This window comes from Vombatus ursinus, unplaced genomic scaffold (assembly GCF_900497805.2).
Source record: "Vombatus ursinus unplaced genomic scaffold, bare-nosed wombat genome assembly UNPS02015129.1, whole genome shotgun sequence".
Taxonomy (NCBI): Eukaryota; Metazoa; Chordata; class Mammalia; order Diprotodontia; family Vombatidae; genus Vombatus; species Vombatus ursinus.
This window is the reverse complement of record NW_020954907.1, coordinates 3,822,226-3,847,737: the sequence shown is the minus strand read 5'-3', so window position 1 is coordinate 3,847,737 and position 25,512 is coordinate 3,822,226. Positions and strand designations below refer to the sequence as shown.

Genomic DNA, 25,512 nt, shown 5'->3' with positions numbered 1-25,512 from the left:
ACATCTATTGCCTCCCTCATCTTGATCTTTGTATGTCAATGGGACCTAATATAATTCCTTTTCAGTTTTCTGATGAAATGAAATTATCTAACATCAAATTTTAGAACCTCTTGCTGTTTTCAACTGAATTTTATATTCCTATCACAGGATTATAACTTGTAAGTTCTTTTGTTTGTTTAATTTTAGCTTTGTACGTATGGGTTGAGGGGAGATTTTAACATCCCCAAAGCCACCCTTCCATGTAAATTACCTTTCCAATCATTATCTTTTTGCTTTCCACATCCATCATTTTTAGAAGGTCTATAAATTTTATTTTTCCAAAGGATAAACAATACTAGTATTTCCAAGATGTTTTATAGATTTAGGACTTCCTAAGGAGCCTGAGAAAATAACTGACATAAAGGAATTGCCAGACATGATCTAAGTATAGAGAATGACATCAATATTTTAATTTTTTCATGATATCAATAGGTTCGGAAACTTTTGTGGTTTCAGGTAAGATCAAACAAAATTTTTACAAGCTCCTGCCTTTCTCATATGGCTTGACTGCCAAGAAAAGATGTATTGCCTTTAAATATGAATTCATATTTGGCATTCTAAAAATGTATTTCCATTACAGGAGACCATCCTCTTGGCTACTTAATTCAAATGGAAATAGGAAAAGTGATAGAAAGTATTTGAAGATTGTCTCCTTTACTGGTGCAACTTTCTCCCCCAGGTCTAATAACTACCATGCTCCCTCCTTCTCCATTTTCTTCATTAAATATGAAAATCCCTTTATCTTGTTCCCTTATGCCCAGGATCACTGTTTCATTTAAGTATATTGGTACATTAAAGGATTTAAAATGAGATGGTTGGGATTCAAATCCTGACCTTGTTACTTAATAAATATTTCATTTTGAGCACATAACATGTCTGGGTCTTAGGTTCCTCATTTGTAAGATAAGGAAGGATTAGACTAGAAGACTTTAAGTATCCCTTTTAGTTTTAAATCTATAATTTTATGAATTTAAAAAAAGCTAACCAAATAAATATCCTGAATTCTGTCTCTATTAAAATCACCACCACCACCACCATTTTTATCATCGTCATCATCATCATCATCATCATCTTGGTCCAGTTTTCCTACATAAAGATTTCTAATTTAATTCATACAATCTTATCCTTCCAATTCAAATCATGGTAGTGTTGCATAGTGGATAGAGAGCTGGATTTGAAGCCATTAAGAGCAGAGCTCCAATCCCATTCTCTGATACATACTGGTATTGTGACCCTGGATAAGTCACTTAATCTGTAAGTGATCTAAAAAAAATCTGTACAATTCTGAGTTACGAAGAAAGTACTGATTAGCCTTGGGAGTAGAAGTTCCTCCAAATGTTCACTTAGACCAATGAAATCACAGGTCCAAGCCTTGGTCAACCCAAAGGATTGTGCATCATTGCCAAGATAATCCCTTCACATAGATAGATTTGATAATGCTAGAGTTCTAAAGCCTTCAAGGACTCCTCATTACCCATAGAATCCAATATGGATCCTTTTCTTTGGCATGTAGGCCCTTCATAATATGGCTTCAATTGACTTATTTCTTCTAACTCTATATCATTGATCCTGCATTGTCATCCTACCTTGCCAGCTTCATTTCACACAATTTTATTTTCCACTTTCTATGTTACAGGCAAATTATATTAGTAAAGGTTTTCTTTCTCTTATTTCCTTTACCTACCTTTCTGTATTCTTGTAGAACATCTTGACACTTAACCTTCAGTTTCCTCATCTCTAAAATAAGGAATTTGGGCCTGATTGTCTCTAAAGTTCTTTGAGGCCCCATGCAAAGAGTGCATTTCATCCTCCTTTTGCTTTGTGGGAAGTTTTCCCTACCATCTCTTTCAGGAAGATTTCCTTGATTCCAGTCCTTAGCCCCCTAAGTCTCCTCTCTCACCTAAAATTTTCCTACAGAAAATTTTCTGTATTTTTTTGTGCCTTAGGATCCTTTTCTCCATGCTTTTTCACATTTATTTGACATCATGTTTAATCTCTTATTATATTACTATTACTAGTATGTAATAGTATGACTACTATTAGATTGCAACTTTCTACATTTTAGGGATTATGCAATTTTTTTCCCTATGCCTTGAACAACACAGACACTCATGAATTTTTTTCCCTTAAGAATTTAAAAAATCAAATTGAATTTCTAGAATTGGGATCTACTAGATTCCTCCTCTTTCCCATTTGACTACCTTTTTATTTCCCTTAATTCCCTTTCTTCTGTTACCTCCAATTGATCTTGTCTATATCTTGTTTGTACATAGATGTTTATGTATTGTCTCCCCTTGCTTCTTAAGAGTGAGGCCTATCTTTTGCCTTTTTTTTTTTAATTCCCAGAGCTTTGCACAGTGCCTAATATGAAATAGATGTGGAAAATGCTTGTTGACTAACCTAGACTTAAATGACTTGTCAAGGATCACATAGCTAGTAAGCATTTGAAGCCAGATTTAAACTAGGAAAGTTGAGTCTTCCTGACTTTAAGCAGAGAACTCTGTGCACTGTGGTGCCTCTAGCTGCCCTCCATAAAATCCTCTAGGTCAGGAATTATTTTCTTTTTTTTTTTACCAGAGCTATAACCAGGGTCACACATTCACTCTTCTTGTTTATAAGTGAGGCATCATGGCATGCTGAATGGAGAGCTAGCCTTAGTCTCAGGAAGACTTGAGTTCAAGTCCCATCCCTGATCTATACTGGCTTTGTGACCTTTGATAAGTCACTTAACTTTTCATTGGTCTAGGTAATTGTATTATAAGTTGCAGAGCAAGTACCATTCTGTATTACTAGACAAAGTTCCTCATTGGCAAATTCTCTTATACTAATTAAATCATTTATCCAGTAAAACACACTCATGTATCTCTATGCATACATATGTACATACATATGTATATACATATACATACACACATACATATGTATTCATATATATATATATATAAAATCAGCATTACAATATTTTTCAAAATCATCAACCAAAATCTTCCTAGCAATTTGAGCTGCCCCACACTGGAAAGGTTTACCTTGGGATGCAATTGGGTTCCCCATCATTGCAATTCTTCTAAAGAAGGCTAGATGGTCACTTTTAGGATGTGGTATAGAGGTGATTTTTAAAGTTATTTTTTATTTTTTTTTAAAGTAGAGGTTGGATTATATGGGTTATGAGATCTGTGGCTCTGAGAGTCTGTTATTTTGTGGAAATGCTTGCCTTTGCAAGCAATACTATAAGGCCCTGGGCAAAACTAGATAATCAGGCCTAGGTCTTATACTGTAAGGGTTAATAGTTAAGGGAAGATAATTTCCATACAGGTTTAGATATTCCAATCAATAAATGATGTGTTTACATTCTATGTAAAGGTAAGAGTTGTACTTTAAGGTGAATTTCTATATTCCCAGTTCTTCTCTACTCTTCTCTGCTTAACATTTCAAAGTAGAAATGAATAGAAGCAAGCTTTCTTGGTTTCATTTTGTTCCTCGAAATGGTTTAGCCCAGCTCTAGCTACTTCGTGCAGGTGCTCTCCTTCTTCTTTTCTGTTCTCTTCCCTTCTGTTCTCTTCTGTTCTCTTGTCTTCTCTTCTCTTGTCTTTTCTTCTCTTCTCTTGTCTTCTCTTCTGTTCTCTTCCTTTCTGTTCTCTTCTGCTCTGTTCTCTTCTGTTCTCTTCTCTTCTGTTCTGTTCTGTTCTCTTCCTTTCTGTTCTCTTCTGTTCTCTTCCATTCTCTTCTGTTCTCTTCCTTTCTGTTCTCCTTTGTTCTCTTCCTTTCTGTTCTCTTTTCTTCCCTTTCTTTCTCTCTCTCTCTTACATACACATCCACATAAATTCTATGCAAAGCAGTTTTCATGTTGGACCAAGGTACACAGGACCTGCCGGACCTAATGCCAACCTCTCAATGCAAAACATACATTCTCTCAATGATTGAGCAGAAGGAGTTAATGCAAACAAAATGTTCCCTTCTTTACTATCCTAGCAGTTCACATCTGTTAGGCCACCATCAGTATTATTGAATCATAGCCACTTCTCATTGAGAGAACCATCTAGAGCAGAGAAATCTTTTCTCCATCTTATTTTGTGTCATCATTTTTATTGTTGTTTAGTTTTTCAGTCATGGCCAACTCTTCTTGGCCCTGTATGGGGTTTGCTCGTCAAAGATACTTGAGTGGTTTGCATTTCTTTCTCCAGTGGGTTAGGCAAACAGAGGTTAAATGACTTGCCCAGTGTCACACAACTAGTGAACATTTGAGGCCAGATTTGAACGCAGGTCTTCCTGATGCCAGGACCAATGCTCTATCCCCTAACTCACCCAGTTACATTTTCAAAAATGACATGCACTTTGAGATTCTCTAAGTTTAATTTAATGTTCAAAACACCAGAAGAACTTGAGGAAACCTGGCTTAGTAGATAAGGTACTGACTTGGAGACAAGAAGGAATCAATTTATTAATTATTGAGTAAACTGATGAAAAAGAAATATTGATGATTTGGTTTTTGCCAGACACCATGCTGAACATTGGAAGTGGAGATGAAAATGTAAGGGGCAAGACAGTCTCTGCCTGCAAAGAGCTTACATTATAAGGGAAAACAAGTCACATCAATGAGTGGCATCTACAGAGGATATTTTTGTCTAGAAACCCTGAGGAATAATGAATGAAGTCATGAAGGTTGTTTAATATGGCCTTTCCAAAATGTAGAATTGATAGGCTGGCAGTTTTGTTTTGATTATTATTCTTAGAGCAAGAAATGAAAATCATGGTAGTGGAGGTGGGTTGAGCTGTGAAATTGCTGGGGGGAGGGTAAGGTGAGGTGGTACTGCATGAAAATGGGTGAATTACATCATAGTATGACTGGTGATCCAAGGCATTGTAAACTCTCACCAATCAGGAGCATCCAGTCCTAGGGTGGGAGCTAGAAGGAAGTGTTGAAGACCAAGGTGGAGTATTAGACATGCAAGGTGATAAAGCTGGAGTGAAAAAGACTTGTGATTAAGTCCTGCCCATGACACATAGTGGCTGTGTGACCCTAGGGAAGTCTCCTAACTATTCTATTCCCCTAACCAACTTGCTAAATGAGAAACTATAGAGAATTTTGAGGAAATCTTCATCAGTGAAACAAGTTTCCAAATTGGGAATTTCCTGCACTGATAAAAACCATGTGCAGGAAGTAGAAATGACAACAGCAACATTTACATAGCACTTACTATGTAAGAAGCACAGTGCTGAGCACTTTGATTCCCCACGATAACCTTGAGTGGTAGGTACTATTATTATCCTCATTTTACAGGGGAAGAAACTGAGGTAGGTAGGTTTCAATGCTAGTAAATTCCCGAAGCCAGATTTGAACTCAGGTCTCCTTGACTCCAGGTACTCTATGCATTCTACCACCTAGCTGCCTTTAAACACCAATGTTTGGGGTGTGTGTGTGTGTTTTAAAATTGCAGGTCCATCTACAATGTATCAGTATGCTTGTTTCAACCATATTTGCCATTCAACAACATTTGCTATTGATTTTTTTCTTCTTTGCCAGTTCAATTGGTGTGATGTGGAAGCTCAAAATTGCTCTAATTTTTATTTATCTAATTACTGCTGATTTGGAGCACTTTTTATATGGCTAGAGATGGCCTATGTTTCTTCCCTTGGGACCTGCCTGTTCATATCCTTATGCTATTAACAAATAGGGAATGATTTTTGTTTTTGTCAACTTAAATCAATTCCTTACATCATGGAAATGAGAACTTTATGCAAAATTCCTTCCCCAAGAAGCTCTGTCCAATGGGATGGCCGGGTGTTGGAAGAGGGGGGAAGTGATTTATGAAGCAAGTGTTGAGTGATGTCATGAAACCCAGCAGTCCCCCAGAGATCAAGTTGACTAACTTTCGTTTGAGAACAAACAAAAATGTGTTAAGATGACGTTTAGCTTTCTTTCCCAGGAAATCAGTGACCCAGAAATACTGGAACTTGTGCACAGTGCACTGGGAAGAATGACTGTGGTCCGGCAGATCTTCCCATCGGCAAAGGATAGCCAGAAGTGCACAAGGAACAACCATCGCATCTCCTCATTGCTCTGTGATCCACAGGAAGGCTATCTCCAAATGTTGCAGGTCAGTGACTGGCTTTATTCGTAGGAAGCTTATGAAGCAATCCTTGATAAATATGGGGAAATTTCAAAAGCAAGGATGGGATGATGTGAGTGTCCTAAAGACAGCACATGTTATATTTCAGCCCCAATGACATCATAGCACAACAGATAGAATACAAAGCTTAGAAATAGGAAGACCAAAGAAAAGACCTGGGTTCAGATCTCTCCCCTGACCCTTCCTACCTTGCAAGCCAGGATAAGTCCCTTACCCTATACATGCTTCAGTCACTTCTCCAGGAATTAGCTACCATTATATGACACGAAAGACAGATTGCATTCTGTATGGATCTATGTAATTCACCATGAATGTGAAATCACAGATTCCTCCCTCACAGAACTTTCTATTACTGGCACATGATCTCTTAGTTTACCATTGCTTACTAATTTATTTGAAATATTTCACTGACTAAAATTGTAAATATTTTTGATGAATAAAAAATCATCTATTAAGCAATTACTATGTGCCAAGTACTTGGCACTAAGTGCTAGACGTATGAAGAAGAAAAAGCAAAAATAATTTTGGACCTCAAGGAACTTATATTCTAATAGGAAGAGACCACACTTATAGGGAAATGGTAGCCAGGGAAGGATATTTTGGCTTCTACAGTGTTAGTGAGTTGATTTCTGGAGCCACAAGGGAACAGATTAATGTAAGCCTCACAGTAGCAGTGACAATGTTGATGTGTTTATTGGTCCCCAGATATGACACTGCCTATATATAAAATATTAGCAGGCAATTCTGCTGGTCATTAGAAGATGAGAGAATAGAAGCCCACCAGTATCTATTTAAATGTAATATGCTTTTCTGCAATCGGTTTTTCATTTGATACCTAGTCATGGTATGGAAGTAATTTGAGATTCTCAAAAGCCATTCCAGTTGCAGATACACTGTGGCAGCTCTTCCTAAGGGGGAATTGTATTAGGTTTGAACTGAGAGATGGGTTGCGCATTTGTCAATTGAGAGCCAGACTTATTAAGCACAAATGGTAGCCTTTGGGGAATTATTTTTGGGGTGTGTAGAGAAACTCATAAAGATTATTAACTAAGACTGAAGAGGTCACAAATTGTAGAGAAGAGAAAGGGGTAGAGAGAATACACTTGAGAATATCGGCTTCCAAGTCAAGGTCAGTACTTTGAACCTGCTCCAAGTGGCTGTCAAACAATTGGCATTGCTATCTGAACAGCTTAAGCACTGGGGACAGTTCAGAGACTAGTGTGCCATACAATTAAGGCTTCTGTCCAACTGGGACACTACTAACAGATTTAATCCATCTGACAGGTGGAGAGAGAGACAGAGAGAAACACAGAGAGACATAGAAACAGAGAAACAGAGACAGATACAGAGAGACAGAGAGACAGATAGATGGAGACGAAATCGTGATTTACTTTTGACTAAGTAGACAGAAAGCCACCTCCCTAATGCTTTTTCTTTGATATAGAGGTGGCCTCTTATTTTCCCTTGTGACCCTTTTTCTATTGGTAGGAGCTAAGGGGTGTGTGTGTGTGTGTGTCTGTGTGCGCGTGTGTGCGTGTGTGTGTGTGTGTGTGTGCGCGTGTGTGTTTTCTGGAGTGAAGTGGGGTATTTAATTATGTTCTGCCTGTTGTAATAATTAGAAAATAGCATGGAGTCTAGGAACTTGGATTCAATCCAACTTCCAATGCTTTTCACTTGTTTGACCTTCAGTAAATGAATGAATGAATGGAGCAAATGAATGAATGAGTGGATTGATTGAATGAAAAAACATTCTTGTTTCATTCACTATGCTAAATTCTAAGGATGCAAAAAAAAAAAAGACAGTCCCTGTCCTTATATTCTACTGGGGGGAGACAACAAAAATAGGGAATTGGCAGACATGATAGATCACCTGATCTAGAAATAACATGGATGGTTAGTAGGGCCAAATAAATTGATACACTTCAATCCAGGAACAATGGCAGAGTAGTTGTAACCATAGTTCATGATTCCAGGACTGGAAGGGTTGGAGAAGACAATGAAGCGAAGCGAGAAAATTGTCTGGTAGAGTCAAGTTCATCGAAGGAAAGATTGTGAAAGAGATGGCCAGAGAACAGGAATTTTAATGAATAGAGGGTGGGTGGTAGAATATTATATGGTCAGGCAGAAGAGGAAGAACCAACAAGATTGAGGAGAAATCATCCTCCCTTGGCTCTTTCTTCATCTGTGAAATATGCTGTTTGAACTCTGAGGTCCCTTCCAGGTCTCTGATCAAATGACGTCACCTGTTAACTATGACAGTGTGGGGTTGATGGTGGATCATGGACACAGTTAAAAAGATATCAGTTGTTAATTATGGCATACCTAAAGAAAAGAATAGTATAAGGATGCTATAAATCATGATTTATACCATCTTACCAAATACTTTGGAGGAATTAAGGACATCGCAAAACCATACTGACCATTGTTGTAGTTGTGTTTTTTCCTTCTTTCTCTTTCTTTCTTTCTTTTTTCTTTCTTTCTTTCCCTTTTTCTTTCCTTCCTTTCAAGATGGATTTATATACAGATCTACGGAAAGAAAAGATTGAAAAAACTCAGTCTCCACCTTATGGTTAGCGATTATAAGGGCGTTGGTTGCACTATCAGAAGCTTGGTTTTCTTATGGGGTAGTAGATAGGATATTGGACTTAGAGCCAGAGGATACGAGCCCGACTACTATTTACTATTAACCTTATATTCATAAGGTTGCAGGCTGGTAGTGTCCAAGAGCATTCTAGCTTCTATTCCCAGAATACTCCTAATGCAGTCTCTAAGTGACTCCCTTGAGTACATCACATAACTCAGGAACATGCTAAACCATGATATTGCTAGTGGCCGTAAGGCAGGATCTATGATGTCAACCTTTTCGTCCAAATTAATTTATCCATTCAGAATGAAATTAACAGCAAAGTGCTCATTTTCTGTTGTTGTACTTGTAAAATTGAAAAGCATGAGCAATCACCATTAGAGAATTCCTCTAATTGCATTTCTGAACACTGTCCCCACAGTCTGATAAATTCTAATATACCAAATTTACCCTTTAAAAAACCAACTTTGTCAAAATGATCCAAAAAAGATAGTAATATAACTACCATTTATATAGTACTTTAAGTTTCACAAGGATCTTTATATATATTATTGAACTTGAGCTTTAGGGCAGCCCTATGAGATAGGGGCTGCAAATACCATTGTTCCTTTTTTTTCCCCCAGTGAAGCAGCTAGGGCTTGGAAAGGTTGGGTTACTTGCCCCAAGTTACACAGCTAAAAGCCCTAAAGATTTTTTTGGGGGGGACTGAACCTATAATCTCTTTGGTTTAGTGAACTCCCAGTGGGGACACTCCCTCTTTCAATCCATATTTCCACATACTTTTAGGGGATGGCCTACTATAACCCTGTGTGGTTAAGTGATTTGCCTGGGGTCACACAGCCAATTTATTTCAAAGGAGGGACTTTAACCCAAATCTTCTTGACTCAGAGGCTGGTTCTGTATTCATTACACCATGGCAGTGCCTTTGTGGAAAGGAATTTTAATGAAGATCTTCCTTTCTCCAGGCCCAATCACTTCCCTTTACAACATGGGGAGAGAAAAGAATCAGCAATGGGAATAAAAGATGTCAGCTGAAAGACAGAGACTATATCTCTTCATAAAGTGATAGACCCACCCTTTGACAATAAAAATAATGGATATGAAGAAGTGCTTGTTCAACTAATTGTACCATGTTGTAGACGATTCTAGATGTAAGTTGATCAAAAATTTCATTTGGAACAGTTTTCACAACAGACTGTTGGGTCACGTACACAGAAATGCGTAGAAAGAGTGTGTCCTGATGGAGGATGGGGTGTCTTGTCTTGTCTTGTCTTCTGTCTTGGTCAGGGCACCCCTGTAACAGTTTGCCCTGTACTACAGCTCACATGTTAGGAAAAGTATTGGCAAACGTGTCAGAAGAAGAAGACCAGAAGTGATAAGAGACTTGAAACCATGCCACAAAAGAACCAAATGAAGGATCTAGGGATATTTTACCTGTAAAAGAAAAAGAAAAAAGGGGAAGCATGATTGGTATCTTCAAATATTAAAAGTTGATCATGTAAGAGATGCACTAGTTTAGTTTTACTCTAGAGGTTAGAACTAGGACCTGTTGATGGAAGTTAGAAGGATACATATTTTAGTTTCACGTAAGGGGAAAAACAACTTTGTAGCAATGAGAGCTATCTAGGAATGGTGCAGGCTATCTGTTCAAGGAAGGGATTCTCTGTTGGTATTGGAGGGGAATCTGGGTGAATACTTTTCAAGAATGTTGTAGAGGAGATTTATGCTTCAGGCAAGGGTTGAACCAGATGACCTCTGCACTTCCCCTAGGATACTGTGATTTTCTCAAACAGCAAAAAAAGGTTCTTTCACTGTGTTTGGGAGTAGACCAATGCATAAGGGGTAAAAAGTTTAGAAATGTTGTACTTGATTATTGTTTTGCTAAGCTATATTCAATACTGCAGACTTTGGAGTAAGCCTTTAAATTGCATTCATTTGAATACTGACCTTGGCTCAATTCTCCACTTTGCCAATCAGTGTCAACAGTGTGGAAACTATGTTATCTGAATAGCAGAATTCATTGACTTTCAGGCCAATGTTTCTCATTGCAAGATCAGGCTCTGGTTGGGAGCTCTTTGGATCATACAGACAAGTGGACTCAACCTTATTGCCCAGACATAGCAATGAATTGACTCTGCAAAGAGGTTATGGCCAACTCTAAGACTTCCTGGCTATGTCCTCTGTGATCAGGCAAAGCAAGAATGGGAATTCCCAGTTGCTAGTTTTCTCATCTCATAGGCTCATACATTGTCATAGCTTATTAGAGCTAGAATGAACTTTAGACATCTTTTAGTCTGACCCCCGCAATTTAAATTGTCTGCTCATTCCCACACTTTAAACAGCGTACCACTTGCATTATTGGCGCTCCTTTTTCATGACCAAGCATCCCCTTGTTGCTGTCTTTTATAGCATTTCTTGTGCACACATCATTGTTGCAAATCTACTGAGGGCTACTAAAACCAACCAAGTATCTCACCATTGCCTTTTCAGTCCCTTGTTACACTGATTTTTCCGAGTGTTCCATGATTCCCAATGAAGGAAGGTGGGATAGAGAGGAATACGATATAGTGGAAAGAATATTATGAGGGAAAAATGTTTTTTCTTCTATTTTTTAAATTTCATTTTTTATTTATTAAAATAAGCATTACTATAACATAGTAGAATAAAATAGATAATTACACATGAAACAGCAAATCTATTATCTACAACTTACTATTCCTTTTAACTATATAATAAAGTTATCATATACATTTCTTTTTTTTTTTGCTTTTTTCTTCCCTCCTCCATGCCCTAGGGATGGCTACAATTAGGCACAGATATATATACATGTGTATATATGTACGTATATACACATATCTATATGTCCATATATGTATATGTGAATATATACACATATACATGTAAAATCATTTTATACATACTTTTATTTATCAATTCTTTCTCTAGATGCAGATAACATCTTCTTTCATAGATCTTTGTAGTTAATTTGGGATTTATAATAGTCAAAATGACTTACTTGCTCAAAGTTGTTTTTAAAGCAATATTGCTATTACTGTATACAACATTCTCAGGGTTTAATAAAATGGGGTTTGAATTGCCCCTCCAACCTCTATGATCTGGGGGACCACATCAAAGTCATGTAAAGTCTTTGGGCTTCAGTTACTTATCTATATAATGATGATACCACTGCCTATTTAAGAGTTTTGGTGAGGATCTATTGAAAGGGTTTTCCAAACCTAAACTTCCTTTCTTCAATCCTCTCTCAAAATTTTTTATCATCCCTGTTATCCCCCCAAGGTATAGCGTTTCACCTTCTCAGGGAGGTACACATATTTGCACTTAACCCCCACAGAAGGTAATTGCTTTTAGAAAACAGAATAAAACATGAAGTACAATCTCAGCAAAGCTTTCAAACATTTCCCTTAACTTCCATTCCTTCTGTATTTCAAATCTTTAATTGTTTGTGGCTTCCTTGACTATTTTCATTACAAACTGTTTGCTGATGTCATGTTTGACCCATGGACTCCCAGTATGACTTTTCAAAGATTACTTCGGCAATCACTCCAATTTTCCAACTATTATATCTGTTATCTGACCCTGATTTGCCTAGGTAAGAACAGTAATTAGCAGAATGATGCTGATGATTACAATCCCCTGCCTAGATGTCTTGCAAGAATCTTCTTACTCTCTGTGTACCTAACTTCTTCACTCTTCCTCCACAGCCATAAAACTACCCATTTTACTCTTCTGCACTGCTCCTGGACCTACTGACCAGCATATACTTGACAGTTTGTGGATAAATCCACTTTAAAATGTCATTCCCCTTCAAGTTTCCTCAGAAGCTATTGCCATGTTATATTTTTCCCACCTAAGTTTAGTATAGAAGGCAAATTAATTTCTGTTAGCCTCTAGCTGTGAGATTTATTGAGAAGACCATAATATGTTTAGAGTGCCCTACTCAAGAAAAGACATGTAGGTCATGGATTGTTAATCTTGCCTTGATAGAATTAATGGAAATCCTTTTAGTGATGAGGTTCTCCAGTGTACTTCTAGTCCCTTCTCCAAAAATCTAATGTCCCCTCTTCCCCTGCTATGGTGATAATTCTGGTTTAGAAGATTCAGGTAATACCATAAGCAATAGAGAGGTGCACGTGCTCGCATGTGTGTGTGTGTGTGTATATGTGTGTTTACAATGTCATCCTCCCTCCTCTTCTGAGCCTGCTGTGAGCAGTCCATCTTACTCTATGAGGGCTTTGGTCAGGCCTTTTATGTGTTTTAAGTCAACTTAGTATTATCATATTAAAACCATTAGACTCCTATTTAGAGCAGAGAAAGTCTTTTTGAAGAAAAGTGCCCAAAGAATGGTTTGCTTCTACAGTGAGGCATGGCACCTACTTGCATACAATGAAGATGGTCATCCTTTATTTTTCGATCTCATTTTTGTTTCTTGACAAGATAATTTTGAGCATGTTTGATCCAAGCCATAATAAGGGCAAATATTTACAATCTCTCCTTATCCCACTCAAATCTTCTAACATTCAGCAGACCTGTGGGTTTCAGGGTAGAATTTTTTGGGAACCCTTCAATTATACTTGAGGTTACAGACAAATCACAGATAGTCCCCCATTGTTTTCAGATATTGCCAAAGGTCTATATTCAAATGGTGAGCTAAATTATTTTTCCACTGCTTTCCAACTCAAAATCTATAATATTATCATCCCACGATCTGTGACCTAATCAATTCATCTTGTCAGTATCAAGATTGGGCTTTGAATGAGTTTGTTGGATTCATTGAATCATTATCTTAAAATGATCACTCTGATTTGTAATGACTATTTTTGCCTATCTTAAAGTTGTGATTGATTCCACGCAACCATTTCTTTTCACTTCCCTCCAAAGTGTTGAGATATTTAAAAACATCACCTTTACATTTTTGGAACCTTTCTTTACTTTTCTTCAGTCACACTAAGTTTATTGACTACTAGTCACATTTTTCCCTTTGGTCATTAAATGTGCCTCCATATAGATAGTGGTAGTGGTTTTTCTAAGAAGCCTGAATAATATAAATATCATTGTGGCCTGCTATAGCTAAGTCCAAGCCATAGAATTTAGAAGTGATAGCATGCCACATTCATATTCAAAGCCTAAAATAGAAATGAGGATAACATTCCCTTTTAGGTGTTGTAAAACACAAGAATGAAATCACCTTTGCTAGTCTTCCAAATTGTGGGAATGGGATTGATGTTGCCATTTTTCTTGAGTCTAGAGTGGGGATATTTGTGGACAGATTCCCACATTAATGTGGGCCCATCATGCTCACCAGACGGGATGGGGCAAGTTAGCAGGGTTGCCTCCACTATATTCCATACTCAAAGTCCATCTGCTCCATTCTTGTCACTATATATATGAGGATGCATGAGGCTTTGTCTTAACAGAGATACCAGATTTTAGAATGCATTCTTCAAGTAGTTGCATCTGAGCATTGACTTGTCTTCCCAGCTAGTCTATTTCTTCATCTCTTGCCTAGCTTTGATGTTATTTGAAAATGTGTCTAAGACTTTGGTCTGGGGTTGTGAGCTTCTGTGACATCATTTTAGATGGTACATTTAGCTTGATTAATACTATCATGGAAAAATAAGGGTTTTTTTTTGTTTATTTTGTTTCAGAATCTGTTATCAGTTCTATAGGGTAGCCAGGTGGTGCAGTGTGGATAGAGCACTGGGGTCTGGAGTCAGGAAGGCTTATCACCCTGAGTTCAAATCTAGCCTCAGACACTTACTAGTTGTGTGATCATGGGCAAGTCACTTAACTGTTTGCCTCAGTTTCCTCCTCTGTAAAATGAGTTAGACAAGGAAATGGAAAACCACTCATTTATCTCTGCCACGAAAACCCCAACTCAGGTCATAAAGAGTCAGGCGTGACTGATAATGACTGAACAACAATAACAATTGATTCTAGGTCTCAAGATTTCCCCATCCTGCACAACACATTTCATCTGGAATAAGAAGATAGTCAGATTCTAAATCAGGCTATCCTCAACTAGAATGAACCTTCAGAACTACTTGCTATTGTTTCTTTCAATAGAGCTTGTCTTCAAAAATTACAGAATCACAATATTACAAATCTCAAGTCAGAAGGAATCTCAGAACCCAGCAAGTCCAATCACCCACATTTTGTAATTGTGGAAACTAAGCAGCAAGGAAGATAAGTGATTTATTTAAGGTATTGTTCACACAAGTATTGTTCATCAAAAGTAAAGATTGAACCCAGGTCCTCTTATGTCAGAACCAGTGTTCTTTCTTCTGCAGCAAAGTTGCTCTCAGCAGGGTAGAGATTTAATTCTCTCCATTTGCTACTGACTGGATAAGAGAATACTTAACTGAGTTAGAAGATTTTGGTCCCAGTCGTGGTTCTCTCATTCATTTTCTGTGTGACCTTAAAAACAAATTCACTTCCCTTGACCTCAGTTTCCTCACCTGCAAAATAAATGAGTTGGATTCTATGGTCTCTCAAATCCTTTCTAATTATAATATTAGATTGTACTTCATTCAGATACCCTTAATATTTGTGATTTAAAGTGTAGATTCTCACATCAGGATAACAATAGACTTAGACTAAATAGAATGTTAGAGATGATGCAATCTAGGTTCTGCTTTTTATCAAGAAGGAAATCGAGGCCTATGAGATATTATGAAACTGGAATGAATTTAAGCATTAAACTACCAATGAAAACTATGCACAGTTATCCACCTTTCCCATTCAAGATACTCCTCCCATCCTAGAAATTCCTTCACTGATAATTCTAAAGTCTTCCCTTTTAGGCAATACCTTAGGGAACAAAAGAGACTTTTTTTTTTAATATCTAAAGGGAAGAAAATCCTATAGCAAGTTGAGTCATGTCGAGAAGTCATCAAACAATTATTAAGTGTATCATCTACTATAATAGGTGTTGATGATACAAAGATAGGCAAAAATCACATTCCTTGTCCTCAAGGAATTCTAATTGGGGACTGACATTCTAATGGGGTAGAGACAGCCTCTATGACTCTTCCCCCTTGATTGTATGCTTAAGTGTGGACTAAAAGTGGCTGTTATCTACATTTATCTCCCATTTGGGGTGCAAGAGAGAAATGATAGATATTTAATTTATTAGGAGGGAAAAGAATCCCAGTTTTTCTCTCATATTCCACTATCTTTCTGAATTGAGTATCAGTGCTGTTTTATACCATGAGGAGCCTTCAAGTGATCAAGATAGCTGTTCTCAATACTTATTAAGACTAGTGGATTTGAATTACATATTCAATCACCCCAGTCTCTGAATTTATAATGACTTTTTTTCCTGTCCTCAAGACAATTCAACCCTGGGGCAGCTAGGGGGTGCAGTGGATAGAACACCAGCCCTGGAGTCAGGATGATCTGAGTTCAAATGTGACCTCAGATACATAACACTTACAGAATCATTGTGTGACTCTGGGCAAGTCACTCAACCCCAATTGCCTAACCAAAAAATAAAATACCCCCCCCCAAAAAAACAACTCTTTCAGGCTAATTTTCTTTTTTAAAATTTATTTTATTATTAATTTATGGAATAAAACAAACATTTCCATAACATCATATAATTAAAAAAAAAGATGTTTGCACATGAAATCGCAAATCTACTATGTATCACTTGCTAATCCTTTTAAATATACAAAAACTTTACCATGCAAATTTATTTTTTTCTTTTTTCCCTCCCACCACCCTAAAAACGGCCACTATTAGACACAAATAGGTATATGTGTATATGTATATGTATATATGTGTATGCATGTGTACATATATATACATATACATATGTCTATACATACACATACATAGGTGTGTATGCAAATTATTCTATATATACTTCTATTTATCAGTCATTTCTCTGGATGCAGATAGCATCTTTCTTCATATGTCCTTTATAGCTAATTTGGGTTTTTATAAGAGTTAAATCAACTTATTCATTCAAATTGTTCTTAAAATAATATTGCTGTTATTATGTACAATGTTCTCTTGGTTCTGCTCATTTCACTCTTCATTATTTTGTGCAAGTCCTTCCATGTTTTTTTTCTAAATTCATTGAGTTCATCATTTCTTATAGGACAGTAGTTTTTTTTATCACAATCACATACCATAACTTGTGCAGCCTTTCCCTAATTGATGGGCATCCCCATGATTTCTAGTTCTTTGTCACCATAAAGACAGCTGTTATAAACATTTTAGAATGTATAGGTTCTTTTCCTTTTCCCCTAATCATCTTTGGAAATAGACCTAGTAGTAGTATTGCTGGGTCCAAGGGTATAAGTAGTTTAATAACTTTTGGGGGATGATTCCAGATTGCTCTTTAAAGTGGTTGGATCAGTTCATGATTCCACTAACAATGAATTAGCACCCTAATTTTTCCACATCCCTTCCAACTTTTGTCACTTTTCCCTTCAATCATTTTAGTCAAACTGATACACATAGAATGATCTTTCAAGGTTGTTTAAATTTACATTGCTCTAATCAATAATAATTTAGAGCATTTTTTATATGAATACAAATTGTTTTGATTTCTTCAATGGAAAACTGCCTGTTTGTATCCTTTGACCATTTATCAATTGGAGAATGACTCATATTCTTACAGATTTGACAAAATTCTTTATATATTGGAGACATGCAATCTTTATCTGAGAAACTTTCTATAAATTCCCCCCTCCAATTTTCTGCTTTCCTCCTGATCTTGGCTACATTTGTTTTATTTGTATAAAACCTTTTTTAATTAAATGTAATCAGAATTAGCCATTTTATACCCAACTTTGCTCTCTGTCTCTCGTTTATGCACAAATTGTTTGCCTATCCATTTGTCTGATAAATAATATGTTCCATGTTCTAATTTTCTTGTAATATCTCTCTTTATATCTAGGCCATTTTGACCTTATATTAATAAATGGTATAATTTTCTAATTTTGCTCCCAACTAGAGTTCCCTCTGGGAATTCTTAGACTATATCTTAGGACTATAACTATTTGTGTCTCATTCTCCATATGTGGATAAAAGCATCTCCGCTTCCTGTGCAAACAAGCAGAGTAAAAATACATATCAAGTACTTTTTTTTAACCACATAGAAAATATGGCAATCAAATAAAAGTCTTAACATGACCTATAAAAATCAATAAATTCTTCTTCAGGAAGTTCTATTTCCCCCCCCCCCCCCAAGGGACCTCATGTAGTCATCCAGACATTTAACAGCATTCTCTACTTCTCTAAGTGTCTTTATATAAAGGAAACAAATTTGGAGTCCAACAAAGTAGCCCTTGAGATCCACTTCCCCTCTGCCCTCAAGAATGTATGGAGGCCTCCAGTCCAGGAGAACCCGTATGGTGGACTTTGACTACCCTTCTTCCCAGAAAGAAAATGAACTTGGGCTCACAGAGTGGCAAATAGTTCCTCCTTGGCCCTGAGCAATATGAATAACTCATGATAGTAAATGACAAAGTCCTTTGCTCTTCCTATAATATGTCTTGATTTCTTATTTCCTTTCTAGTTTAAGGTGCGTGTGTGTGTGTGTGTGTGTGTGTATATATGTGTGAGTAGACTGTAACTATAATAAATTTTCCCTTCTCTCTCAAGAAGTCTAGATCCTGAGGCTTTGAAAATTGGAGTTAATCACAACGTTTCTCTGAGACTGGTTAAGCCCAGCAATGCCCCATTTTTCTCTAGTGTAATACATCCCCAAACTCTCCAGTATAATAATAAAAAAAGTTAGATTTTGAGATTAAAATGGAAGTCATTTATTTGAACCTCCTTATTTTACAGATGAGGAACCTGAGGCTTAGAGACATAAAATGACATGGCTAATATCACATAGGCAGTAAGGGAAAAGAGAAGGATTTCCCAAAACTTTGACACTAAATCCCATAGACTTTTTCCCCATTGTACTACCCTACTTCTTCCTACCCCTCCCTCTATGCAAGTGTTGGGATGTAGAATTCTCCAGAAACCTCAACATAGTCCAGGGAAGCCCCATCCTCCTCTGTCTACAAGTTTCATTCCCTGAACTCTTCTATTCCCAAGAATATAACCATTTGTTGTCCACATTGTCGCTGTTTCATGAATATCTCCATAAGTTAGGTCTCTAAAAGCTCTCCTCCCAAGCTTCATGGTGGAAAATAAGTGCAACCTTACCTTTGGCCCTCTGTTACCTCTGGCCCATGATAGATATTGGTGGATTAAATAAGGAAGCTATGCATATGGTAAGTCTCACTCCTCTTCCTTTTTCCTTGCTGCCACCAAGACTGAGGTCTAATATTAGCTCTGATACTTTCTGCATCTCTCTAAAATGAGAAAAAGGCTAATGCTAACATGCCTCCTTTTGTTAAACCTAGCATTTGAGCCAAACAGTTAATGCACAAAGAAAGTTAGAGCGGCATATTCACAGTGTCCAAAGGAAGATACAAAGGCCAAAATACAAGCTCATCACATTGTAAGTTCATCATTTTGGTGAAGTAATTCCCTTACCACTGACACAAGAATCTCTGATGGTTTGTTTTACCCATAAGTGGCAATGAGAATGAAATGTTCAGATTCAGTAACCGAATCGTCCAAACAAAATTTTATTTCAAATATATACGATACAAGTGTACCAGTTAGGTTTGGACTTATCTGACTACAAGGAAAGCAATAACCATTGAGGGGAACACCATAATAATATTGTAAAGATGGTGAATTCTTGGAGAAGGTCCAAAAATGCTATTTCAATGAATTAAATTAAAAAACTTCAGCTATAGAGAGATTAAACCTGTTGAAAGGAGAGAAAAGAAAACATTTACGCCTCTAAAATCTGATTAATTGGAAAAAAAATTATTCGGAGTCACTCAGACAATTAACAATGTCTTAAGGGGAAAAAAGAAAAACAAACAAATAAGTCCATGTTTTCCAAGGTCAAAGTCAGTTCTGGGGAGTATGCAAGGTATTACTCAGAGCTACCTGTTTTCTATCAGAGTACCCGAATAAAATTTTTGCATGTTGCTACACTGGGTATGAAAAGGCAAATACAACTTTTTTAGGGGGCAGGCAGAATTGGGTATAGGGGCTAAATGTTTCAGGAATAATTGGCTACTATGGAATACCTCCTTGGGTTGGGGATTCCAGGAATCTCTCTTGATGCCGTGCTTCCAGACAATCTATAAAGTTAAAGATTTATGCTCTGTGGTGGACTATAGCTCCTCTTCCTCCCATGCCCCATTTCCTATCTTTTTTTTTTCCAGCAAAGCACTGATTTTCTGAGCTATTGGTAGGAATGCAGGTCATTTAGTATTTTACAGTGTCACTCTATAGAGATTATACATAAAACTAGATGTGTTCTCTCTCTCTCACACACACACACACACACACACACACACACTTTCCTCACTCCAGGTTGAGGCTACATGAATCTGGGGAGAGGAGAAGGTTGACTTTCATTTCCCAGTTGGGCAGGCCCTTTTCTCTGGCAGGTGCCTGAGCAAAAGTTGACTACTGTTCATGACATGACCCACTCTCTGCACCCCTTTCAGGAACTCATTTGGAAAAAGCCACGCTAAAAGGCTCCCTTGTCTAGGCTAGGCCCTGAAGCTTAAATATCACCCCTTTGTTGCCACTGAAGAACAGTGGCCTTTATTTCAGGCATGTGAGTCAGATGATGAAGAAGTCCCCACCCAGGGGTGCCTTGGCCTCTTTCTTTAAAATACCGTCATGTCCCAGTAATGATCTTCACTCTCAAAGAGCAGCCCGCACGACATCTCAGCTTCTGTAATATTAATCAGGACATTCCATTACATGAAAGAAGAGGCTGGACCCTAGGGGTCCACCATTGACTTGGTTTGGAAAACCACTGCCTGAATGTCATTGCTGTAAAGAGCAGGGTGATGAGAAGTTGCCAGTTTATGAGTCAGAGTGAACTTAATGTGGGTCTTTGCCAAAGGCAGCCCATCTGAAGCAACAAGAGGAAAGTGGGCTAGGTCGGCAGCATGCATGTTATAGGATAAAGAGAGGGCCTCTCACTGCTGTGGGGTTAACTCTTTTTTCATGAAGATGCTATGCCAAGAGGGTTCAGAGGGAACTCCATTCTGACTAAAGTTGAGATGGTGACAGAGAATCCATCTCTCAGCCTTTCACATCTTGATAAAAGGAAGGGTGAGAAGATGACGAAGATCGCACCAAGCCCTGCAAACATGAGAAAGAAGCAACAACGACAGTTTGATTGGAGAACCAGGGAACGTGAAAGGTGCTACGTGAAGAGCATGTGGCTAAATAAAACGAATATTGGAAAATATGCTAGCCTTATTCTTTGGCTCATAGTCTGCCACAGGAAAAGATTTTTATTTTGTATGTATATATAAAAGGAAGTTTTTCACTTGCTTAAACATGTGAAAATGAATGTTCTTCACTACTTATAATTTCTCAAGGTTGTTCCATGTTTTCTCATCTCTAAACCTTGCTGTTTACCATGCTCTCTGCCTGCAGGATGCTCCTCCAATACGTATACTCCATATCTTTCTGTGAAAATCCTGCCTGTCTTTCCAGGCTCAGCTCAAATGCCATGTCCTTCAGGAAACCATCCCTCTTGACCCAGTTGGCAGCTATCAATGTCTCCAGATAACTTTTTACAATTAAATTTTGTTTTGAAAAATGAATGAGAATTTATTTTTATCTTTCTTTCATCTTCCCCTACCCCCAAAAATAACGGGAAAAGGAAATACTTACAGCAAATATGAATAGTTAAGCAAAACAAATTCCTAAACTATGTCCAAAGCCAAAGAACTTTCAGAATATTTGACTTAGTCTCTTTTATCAGTTAATTTTATCCATCTATTAGTTATTCATATAGTATTCATATATGTGTACAATATATAAACATTTGTATACACACATACATGTGTATATATACATATATATGTATATACAGATATGAGCTATGTCTGCACACATACAAGGTACCCCGAAAGTCTCAGTACAGTTGTAAGTTTGTATAAACACATACATATGTGTATATGTGTATAGTTACATGTATGCATATATGTATATATACACATATGTATATACACAAGTCTATGTTGACATAGATATCTATATCTATATATTTGTTTATCTCCATTATCTATCTTTCCTTCCTTCCTTCCTTTCTTCTTTCCTTCCTTCCTTCTTTTTCCCCACCTATCTATTTATCTTTCTTTCTTTTCAACTATCTACCTACCCTTTATCCTCCTATTTCAATCTAAGTTTCTTGAGGACAGGAACCTGGTATTATTTAACTTGGTGATATGCTAGCACCTAACTCAATGTCTTGCATGCAGTAGGTACTTAATTACTTAAAAATCTAATCAGCTGTCCAAGTAATGCAAAGAAAAAAGTGTTCGCATAAATTAATGAAGAAATTCTAAAGATCTACCTGATGTGATCATTCTGCTAGGCTCTGACCGCGAACAATGACAGCATGAAAGGTAGAGGAGTCAAAGAAGGTGATTTTCAGGGAGGAATATAAAAAAAAGTGCTGAAGGTAGAACATAGTAGATCTGGTCCTGCCAGAGCTTGTTGGTGAAGTAGAATCTGGGAAAATGGTGACAGTGTTTTTTTCTGGAATCCTAGATAGGTATAGAGGGAATGCTGGCCATAGTGGGATATGTGCTCTAAAGCCCTGACAGAGATTCTTAAATTTTTTCCACTCATGACCCCTTCATAACTTCTTAAACTGTAGCACTGCCTGGAGTGAAGGAGAAGAAATTGGAAGGCATTCAGAGCAAAGATACTCAGCATCCTACGTTCTTGCATAACAAATAGAAGTTATCTTAAGAGGAATGGAAAAGTCTTAAGAACACAATTATTTCAACAAAATTAAGAGTGATTGTGGGGGCAGGTAGGTGGCTCAGTGGATAGACCACTGGCCCTGGAGTCAGAAGGACCTAAGTTTAAATCTCACCTCAGACACATAACATTTACTAGCTGTGTGACCCTGGGCAAGTCACTTAACCCCAATGCCTAGCCAAAAAAAAAAAAAAAGAGTGATTGCAATGAGGAAGAAAAAAAAAAGATGGGGTATCTCTGCTGTGGCTTCATGGAGAGATGTCCAATGAGCTCAGCTTGTGAAAGGTCACCTTCAAAATGAGAGATGAAGACACATATCTTGGAAGACGTATAAAAGAATGTTATGTTCCAGTAAGAAGAGAGCCACAAAGGCTTTTGCCTAGTCTAAGTTATTGCTTCTCCTCCAGATGATGAGGACCACAAAAGGGCCCTCACGGTTTAGGCTTTGAATAGAGTAGGATAAACAAGGAATAAATCTCCTGCTTGAAAAAGTAGAATCAATCAACCCCCATTGTCCCTATCTTTTCAATCAGTGAGAATAATCCTTATACTGGAAAGAGAAAGACAATCATCAAGCTTACATGACATCAGAAGCAGAAAAAATTTTTGGAGATGGTTGGATGTCTCGCTTCCTTCCATGAGATCAAGTCACCAGGTCCAGATAGCAGAAATAATTCACATTTCTCCAGCACCTTTCATTCTAGTAAAGCCCTATCTATATAACAACCTTACAGAGCAACTGCCCCACATATTATTACCCATATTTTACCAATGAGAAAGTTGATACTCCAGGAGGTCAACTGATTTACCTATGCATACATAGCAAATAGATTTCAAAGGGTGAAGTGGAATCTAGCCTCCAAGTCTATGAAAGAGTACAAAGAGAACCTGTTTTCATATCTTGCCTCTGAAACTTGCTGTTTGTGTGACTATAGACAAGTCACTTCCCTTCCTTAGGCCTCAGTTTCCACATCTGTAAAATGAAAGGGGTGCCAAAGATGACTCTTGAGGTTCCTTCTACTTCTGAATCTATGAGCATATTATCCACTGTGCTGCTGACTACATTTTGCATTTCTTGGATAAATTATATCTCATGGTCCTGAGGCATCTTGTGATTGTACTTTCTAAGCAATGGTCCTTGACATTTGAGGTCCTCCCAGATGTAATATTCTATGGTTTGCTGACATTCTAGGCACAGGGACACAAGTTCCAAACTCTAAGGTTTCAACCACTGATGTCCTATATAAAAAAAAAAAAAAGGTATTTGTGCAATTAGTGATAGGGAGTCACCCAGACAGTTTTTGCTTAAATATGACTGTGTGTGTATATATACATATAGAGTGTCCCAAAAATCTTAGTGTAGTTCTAAGCTTTCTATATACACACACATGCATATATGTATCTATGTATATGCATGTATGTATAGTGCACATAAATGTATATATTCATACATGTATCTATGCATGTACATATAAATCTATTTTGACATAGATATCTATATTGGTACAGATAACTATCAATACAGATATCTTTACATCTATAGCTCTAAAATATCTGTCATCTATTGATCTATCTGGTTCTCTGTCTACCTTTTATCTCTCTACCAGAGTGTAAGCTTCTTGAGGATGAGAACTTGATACTATTTAACTTGACTCCTGCCTCCTACTAAGTGTTAACATGGCACTCACCTTAGAGTCAGGAAGGCCTGGGTTAGAATCTTGTCTCAGATGCTAAATCTACATAACCTTGGGAAAGCCACTTAACTTCTCAGCCTGTTTCCTCTCATATAAGATGAGGTTAATGGACTTAATGACTTCGAACACCACTGCTGGCTCTAAATTTAAAAAGATTTTCAGGGTTGGAAAGATCCTCAAAGGGTATCTAGCATCTATAAAATAAAATCTATGCCAGGTCCTCTTCCAGTCTTTGAATGAAAATCTACAAGATTGAGGAACCCACTGTATCTTGGGGTGGGGTCCATTGTCTTCTTGGAAAACTGTTTATCAGGAAGTTTTTCAAATTGAAATCTGTCACTCTGCCATTCTCAACTTTTGCTAGTAGTTCTTTTTTTTTTTTCCTGGGGCCAAGTCAAAGTTGAATCCTTCTTCCAAATGACAGCCTTTGAAAACAATGACTACATCTTTCCTAAGGCTCTCTCGCTGACAGACTAAACACCTCCAGGTCCTTTAATGGATCTATTATAAAATCAAATTCTCTCTCTTTAATGAAGATAACTGCCTCAACTCTCAGTGATTGAGCTATTATCTGAATTCCTGTAACACCTATTATATATACCACTGATTTAACATTTGTTCCAGGAAGCCTTGCATAGTTATTTAACTTAAAAGCAGTTACATTTCTATCCAAAGTACTGACACATTTGGGGTAGGCACTACTTGTGGCTTTTGATTTTGACATTATTTCAACTCCATATTTGCCCACTACAGATCACTAAAATATATCACCCAAACCCTAATACAGATGGGGATACTAAAAACTTTGGGAAAAGGGTCCCTATCCATTTGTGAATACATTCCATTTCCCTGACCTCAATATCATGAGGATTATATTTAGAGCTTTCAGGTCTAGGGAAATAATAAAGGAGTAAGATATTGTTAGAACTCAGTACCTTGAAAAATTCCTTTCTTGATGTCTGGGGCCATGAATTTTGCTACTGAACCATAGTGGCCATTTCAATAGTGTTCCATATGCTCACCCTGGGCTCCTTTAGTCTGTGAGCACTTTTGTGGTCCAGAGACACTGATAGTGCTACAATCAAAGGTCTGTCTATCTATCTATCTATCTATCTATCTATCTATCTATCTATCTATCTATCTATCTATCTATCTATCTATCTATCTATCTATCCATCCATCCATCCATCCATCCATCCATCCATCCATCCATCCATCCATC

At 37.3% G+C, this 25,512-nt stretch overlaps 1 protein-coding gene across 1 annotated transcript in view; it reads left to right on the top strand.

Annotated features, from left to right (window-relative positions):
- GRID1 (glutamate ionotropic receptor delta type subunit 1) overlaps positions 1 to 25,512 on the top strand; it is a 1,063,263-nt gene that overhangs the window by 811,978 nt on the left and 225,773 nt on the right. Inside the window, exon 6 of the mRNA XM_027846365.1 lies at positions 5,964 to 6,134. Within this exon, the coding sequence (XP_027702166.1) occupies positions 5,964 to 6,134 (171 nt within the window). The remainder of the gene's footprint in view (positions 1 to 5,963; positions 6,135 to 25,512) is intronic.